This window comes from Nanorana parkeri, unplaced genomic scaffold (genome assembly GCF_000935625.1).
Source record: "Nanorana parkeri isolate BGI_ZX_2015 unplaced genomic scaffold, ASM93562v1 scaffold1484, whole genome shotgun sequence".
Taxonomy (NCBI): Eukaryota; Metazoa; Chordata; class Amphibia; order Anura; family Dicroglossidae; genus Nanorana; species Nanorana parkeri.
In genome coordinates, this window is record NW_017307752.1 from 385,927 (window position 1) to 393,340 (window position 7,414).

At 39.2% G+C, this 7,414-nt stretch overlaps 1 protein-coding gene across 1 annotated transcript in view; it reads left to right on the forward strand.

Annotated features, from left to right (window-relative positions):
* PIGN (phosphatidylinositol glycan anchor biosynthesis class N) overlaps positions 1–7,414 on the forward strand; it is a gene marked incomplete at both ends in the record, with an annotated part of 128,295 nt that overhangs the window by 119,419 nt on the left and 1,462 nt on the right. The window contains 2 exons of the mRNA XM_018570237.1: positions 2,127–2,219; positions 4,108–4,199. Of these exons, the coding sequence (XP_018425739.1) occupies positions 2,127–2,219; positions 4,108–4,199 (185 nt within the window). The remainder of the gene's footprint in view (positions 1–2,126; positions 2,220–4,107; positions 4,200–7,414) is intronic.

A 7,414-nucleotide genomic window follows, 5' to 3' on the forward strand; every position in this document is an offset into this window, starting at 1 on the left:
GGATGAGGATATGAAGAGGAAAGCTAACAAAAAAATAGGTTTCTGTGTTCATATACAGCTGCTGCATGTGCCTGCTTCATATTCACTCTGTGTACATTACTGGCATATGTTTTTTTAATATCTCTGCAAAGGTGGAAATGGGCTTCATAGAAAAGTGATGACAAAAAAGCCAGTGTGGAAAGGAAAAAATCATAACAAATCCATCCTGTATACAGTTTGCTGTAAGGCATGTGGGAGATGCAATGAACATGAGGAAATGGTTCTCTGGTCTGACTAATATTTAATTGTTTGGCCTAAGCACTAAAGGGGTTAATGTGTTTTAAAGTAAGAATAGGCTGCTCACTTTGCAAGCTCTGATGACCATTATCCAATCATGTGCAAACAAAAGCACAGTTTTTTTTTATTTGCTCATGTTTAGGCATTTTTGCCACTTTCACTGACCTAAAGAAAGATTTCCTTGCAAAGTGAACAGCCTATTTGCCTTTAGTAAATCAACGCCTTTGTGTGGTATACAGCCGACACTGTTCATCGATCTTAGAATACCATCATCATGGTGAAACAAGGTTGTAGTAGCATCATGGTATGGTGATGCCTTTTATTGTCAGGGACTAAAAAAACTGATCAGGATTAGGGGAAAGACAAACAAAGTCAGTTGTTTCAGACTGAGGTGGATATTCAATTTCCAGCATGACAATTACCCTGAATACACATCCAAAGCTAGGCTGGAGAGGTTTAAAACCAAGAACCTCAATGTCTTAGAATGGCCCTAAAAAACCTTCGACCTCAATCAAATTCTGAATCTGTGGCAGTTACCTTTCTCCAAAATAAACTTGCTCTTTACAGTCATCAGCCTCAATGGACATTAGACATTACTGGTGGTATCGTGCAAACATTAACCATTTTAAACTTATAGCTAAAGCAATCCAATCAGACATTAGACATTACTGGTGGTATCGTGCAAACATTAACCATTTTAAACTTATAGCTAAAGCAATCCAATCAGACATTAGACATTACTGGTGGTATCGTGCAAACATTAACCATAGATTTCAACAGGAGCTTAAAAAGGGAATACTTAGGTCCCCCCAATGTGACCATAGGCAGGGATGTAGATATCGAGGGAGAAAACGACCAGAGAAAGTGAAAGTAAACAATAGAAAAGAAAATAGTGAAGGAAAGAAAAGGTCAGACCAGTGATAGATGATTCCATGGGGTGTGGCACCTGGAAAGGCAATAGCTCAGTGACCTTTCCCCAAAAAGGTCCTCAGGGTAGTGCGCAAGGAAACACCAACTATGTAACCAACAAAAGTCAGTTAGTCTATATAGTCAAGAAATCTGCATTGAGAGAGAGAGAGATAGAGAGAGAGAGATAGGAAGCGATCCATAGTTCCCAGACTTGTTGGAAACATTGTAGGGTATCAGTTTGAGTGACTGAAGGTGTCTCAAACAATATCACCAGTGAAACTCAGCACTTAACTTCAGCAAAAGGGACCAAAGGGGCCTTCCACACTTACGTATTGAGTCCCTTAGCTTTGGTTAGTATATAACCAACAAATTTAAATTGGCAAAGGGTGCACACCTCCAATTTTTGAGTGATAATTCTTCAAAAGGATCTTTATGAAAGATTTGACTGGTTACCACATACAATAGCTGGTACACCCTACTCCAAAACGGTCTAACAGAGGGGCAGGGCTCATCGTAACATGATCGCATCGTGGTCAGACCACAGAATAGGAACAATTGACTCAGAAAAAATGTGGCCAGATATGGTCTATACAGAAGAAGGTGTTATGAGTGTTAAAAAGTATGTAGAGGTTTCCTTAGTAGGATTGAGTTCCCTCTAAGAATCAGCCAGATAATGTTGGGATAAGAGGGTACGGAATTGTCGAGTAGAGAAAATATCGGGCGAAGATAAGGTGAGATTGAACATGAAGAAGAGATACATCTTAGAAGGAACATAATTGCAGCATAAATGGGAACACAATGGGAAATCCGAAAGGGACAAGCACTGGGGAAAGCAGCACAATAGACTTCAGGAAAGGCAGGTTTGAAATTAAGAGTTAACACACCCATTTATGACTAAACACTGTAGTTAAACTAATATTTCATGTTTTTTCTCCATTTAGGTTCTCAGCTTCTTCTATCGTTCAGTGCTTACAATTGGACTTATGGGTTTTGCCTGTTGGCCTCTGGTTGCAAAGCTGTGGGGACAAGCTAAGGTACTATTTTGTCAAATTGGTTGGTTGTAAAGTAGAAAACCACATGCAGGTGCTTAGGCTGAAATCTAGCTACAGCTGCTAAATAATAAAGTTCTTATATCTGTATCTGAAATGTTGTGTTAATTCAGGGATGGACATATTTTTGGAGCCAGATAACCAATGTGGCTAAAATTAAACCCAATTACTTTTATATATTATATACTCAGTTGATCTTACTATGTGCACCTACACAGTAGGACCCCCTTTTGCTTTCTGAACCTCCTGAATTCATTGTAGCACGGATTCAAAACGATGCAGCAAATGTTTCTTGGCTTAAGCTGACTTGAAAGCACCATGCAGTTCCCAGAGGTTTGTAGTCCATAGATTCATGTTGATAACCTCTGCATCATACTAATTTCTAAAGATGCATGTCGCGTATGCCAAATATCGACCCTAGCATCTGCATGTCACAACAGAAACTGAGATTTATCAGGCCAGGCAATGCCTTTTTAGTATTCAGTTGCCCAGGTTTATTTATTCTGTTCCCTACGTAGCTTTACATTTTTGTTCTTAGCTCGCAAGAATGGACCATAGCATGGCCTTTTTGTAGGTGTAGCCCATGATCGTAAAGATTTGATGTGTTGCATGTTCAGAGATACCCTTTTCTACCCACTGTTTTTTTTCTATCACCCACTATTATCTGATCTCTTATTAACATGTTGTTTTCTGGCACAGAACAGCCACTCTTGTATGTTTTTAATGTATCACAGCATTCTCTGTAAAATTGTGAAAATGCTAAGATGTCCGTAATTTCTACAACTTCAAGGTCTGGTACTAACAATAATCTGGCAGTAAATGAGATCATACATCTTCCACACTCTAATGTTTAGGTAAATAAAAAACTTCAACTTTTGACTATCTCTACATGCTTTACGTATTACATTTTAGCCATGTGATTCACATGAGCTATTTGCATTAATGAGCATGTGCACCCAATGAAGAGTCCACTGAGTATATTCAATGCAGGTTGCCATCTCTGACCTCTCCTACTGAAAATGCTAGTTGCCTGACTCTTATGCCGATGCTTTGACTGCCACTAGTTACTGAATCCCTAATCCAGGACTTTCATTTGCTGCATTCTTGTTCCTGGTAAGTGAAGTATTGAAGCCATTCACTGCCTGGTGGGTAGCTTTTTCAAAAGAAGGTCAACAATGACATCCCCCATGTTTTTCTCATGAGGAGATGCATTTTTATATAGTGTTAGGCATGTGTTTATGTGTATAGCAGGTTGCAGGAAACAAGGAAAGGGGTATGAGGTGGATTCATTCTAAATTTGGACCTCATGGTTAAGTAGACTAATTGTTAAAAACAATCAAAGGTCTATCCCCATCTTTTGCTTTCCATTGGGTCAACTGAAGGGTTCCAGGTAGCTTAAACTGGTGTAATAAAATGATGTGACACTTCTGAGAAGGGGAAAAGACCACTGGTACCCTCAAACTCGTAAGATTTGTTGAGAATCCAACATTTGGGGGAGTTCAGCATTGTCTTTTACGTGTGAGTGCAAATAAAAAAAATGCATTTAAGCCTCATTTAAACAGTAGTATAATTATAACCTTTGTCCCATAAGGCATTTCAACAGAATTATGATTGCATTGTTAAAATAAATTGGATTGTAATGTTTCTTTCTATTTTTCTATTTGAAATCTAGATAAAATGTTTGAAAATCATTAACATGTGAAATAATAAGGAAGTCTTTTCCTTCTTCCAGTAGCAGATTTAGCCTGCTGCACTGTGCTGGGAAACAGCTGGATTGATTTTGCTGTTCTGTCAATTCTGCTTGTGTACATGATCTCCCACAGTGCTGTTACCGATATTTACTTTTTTTTTTTCCCTTTCTCTTTCTTTGCAGCTAACAACTATGAGTTGGGTTCTCTTGTGCTTGCTGCTGGCAGTGTTTCCCCTGATGCCTGTTGTTGGAAGGGAGCCCAACATCACTCTGGTGTAAGATCAACATTGTCTTCCTAAAAGCTTTATATCACATTTAGTACGCACTGATTCAGTGAGTCTTGTCAGACACGTGAGCTATTGTGGAGTCAGGGGAAAAAGGATGTTATTTCAATAATGAAAGACACTGCTTTGATGGGTTGCTGATGGTTATTCTTGTGTGCATTAAGTAGACTTGGAGAATTTAAAGACATTTATTTATTTTGTTTTGTAATATATGTATTGGGTTTCACTTTTTTTCGGCCCCTCAGGTTATTTTGTGAACATCTTTTAATACCTTTTTAGCGTTTTTTTTCTTAAACAAATCTCTTATTTTCACTTATTAGGAGTGATTTCATTTTGTCATCACTGGGTAACCATTTGTTATGGTTCAAGAAAGGTTTCTCTCCATGCAACACATTTGTTTGCTTATGGTTCACCAAACTAGTAATCTGCTTTAAGTGCTCGATTCAATGCGGTTTAGTTCCAAATCTGTAGATAGATTCCAAGAACATTCAGTGCTGGGGGCTTTCCGAAGTATTTGTTTCAGTTTACATTTGATACAGAACATTTCAGTAGGATTCTCCCAGTTGTATTTTTTATTGTGTGGTCATAAAAGCAGATTAAAAAAAAATTAGAGTATATATTTACAAATTACTTCATAGAAAAAACTTTATTGTTATATTATGAACTTTTCTTGTATTGTTGTCGTGTATTTTCTCCCTTTTGTATTTCCTAAGCGAAAATCTTCTCTTGGTAGCATATCTTTTTTTCAAATTCAGATAGTTTTTCATATGTTATTTATTTTAAACCTATTTAGGCCAACTCTCTTCCTCTCTTTTACTAAAGATTATATGGCTTTCATCATAATCTTTACTGAGCATGTGTGCACATGATTGTTATTTAAGGTACAATTCTTATTTGGGTAGAATTTAAATACAAGCACCTTTTTTGTTTTTGATTCTAAATCCCCCAGTTTCTTTAACTACTTCAGGACCTGCATTTTAAACTCCCCTTCCTGCCCAGGTCAGTTTTCAGCGCTGTGATAGTTTGACAATTACTCGGGAATGCACTGGACCCATGTGAATAGTAAATAATTTTTTTTTTTTTAGAACAACATTTTTTACATTTATTGTTTTCTATATTTAGAAACTTTAAACAAAAAATCTGTTTCCCTTACATTCTAGTATAAACATATCAAATACCAAAGTTAGGACAGTACGAACACCCCAAAAATTACCTCTTTTTGAAAAGTGCAAGCCCCACAATGTTTTGAAAAAGAAGAAACGTGCTGGTGTTGAGGTGGTTAAAAAATAAATTAAGGTCCACTTAGATTGTAAAAGTTGCCCACTGAAGCAAGCCAAGTGCAAGTCTCCGACTATTTGTGGAAGAAATTTCCCTGGAGGATGAAATTCCATTGCTTCAAGACAATCCCACAATCACTGGCCATTGCTAGCACTTAAAATCCCCAATACCAATCCCATGAAATTTGGAGTCGGTGGTCCTGTAAACCCTCCCTACCTTTAATCACAGCTTTCCTCTGTTGTGCCTTTAGCCATTGCTCTTTTCTGTCTAATGACAGTGGGAGCAGCAGATTTGTGCATGCAGTGAGGGCACAGACAATGTAATTAAATAGGCATGTCCACGCACTGCAGTAAGGGCACCAACTGGCTATTCCATTACATAGGCTGGAAGTGGTTAAAGGGGTTGCATAGTGTTTTTGTATATATTCTTTTTCATGCTAAGGACTAAAAAAATAAATTTATTAAAAAGTTTTTTTTAAGTAAGCTATGTATGAAACATTGCATAAGAATATTCTTTATCTATCCCTTTCAAACAGGTGGAGCGTTAGACTATTTTTCCTTTGTGCTGGCTTTACTACTGTGTATAAACCTCAAAATATTTTAAATTACATACAGCTGAGTAAGGCCTGGTTCACACCTAGGTGTTTTTGAGCAGTTGGAAAAGCGCTTTTAAATGCCCAACACAAGAAATCCCATGATTTTCAATGGCCCCCTGTTCACACTTGAGCAGCAAAACGACAGCAGGAAAATGCCAAACACCCAAAAAGTTACATGAGCTTCTTTGGGCAGTTAACAGCGCGTTTTTGCCCCATAGACTTCAATGGAAATGCCAGAAAACGCGCAGCAGAAGCATGTTGCACATTTTTTGTGTGTGCAATGTTGCAAAAGCTGCCAGTGAAAACGCGTATCAAAATTAGCACAACGCGCATAAACAAAAAAGAGGACACTGAACGCACGCGTACAAACGTTCAAAGATGATGCAGGCTAGGTGTGAACCTGGTCTAAGAGGAGGGGCACCTCCTTACTTTGCACCACACACCACTACACAGTACTGTCTTGATGCAAAATTGTCCTTTCTGTAGTCTTGGAGACATATGTTCTAATAACTGTTGACGAACACAAGCATATGGATTATATAAACAGTAGAGATGTCCAGATTCCAGTGCCGATACTCAGCATTTTCACGAGAACTACCAGGGTTGCAGCTGGGACCTGGCTCTGGCTCTCCACCACTGTCCTGAAATCATTAGTCTGTATTGTTTTAGAAAAACTGTCACATGACAATAAACAAAAATGTATCAGTACTTGTATCTGTGAGTACTTGGACTAGTATCAGTACTTGTACTTGAAAAAATGGTATCGGTGCATCCCTAATATATATTTATAAATATAAAATCATACATTATAACAGGGATGTACAAACCTCAGGAGCTCCGTGTGCTCCTTAACCACTTGCCGTCCACCCGTTGTAAAAAAACGGACGGACGGCACTGCAGCATTGGCGGGTTGCCGTCTCCAGACGGCATTTTTTTTCTGCTGGCGCACGCCCCCTTGCGGGCACGCACGGGCAGAAAAGACCCGACCAATGCAAACACCCGTTACCGGGTGTTTCACATATAGACGATCGGCGGCTCCATAGCCCGCCGATCGTCTATATGTGCTCGTTTTTTCGTCCCCCCCTGACCCCTCACCTTCAATCCCGGGATCCGCTGCCCCATCTGCGGCCCGGGACCGGCTCGGAGGGCGTCAGGAGGAAGAGGACGGGAGATCAGCTCCTTGCTGATCTCTCTCCGGGCTGTGAATGCAGAAGTTAAGTGTATTACATCACTTCTGCATTCACCTGTCAGTCATCTGGCTGCTATAGCCAGAGAAAAGAAGCTGATGAAGCAGATCTCTGCTTCATCAGCTTCTTTTGGGGTCCACAGGTGA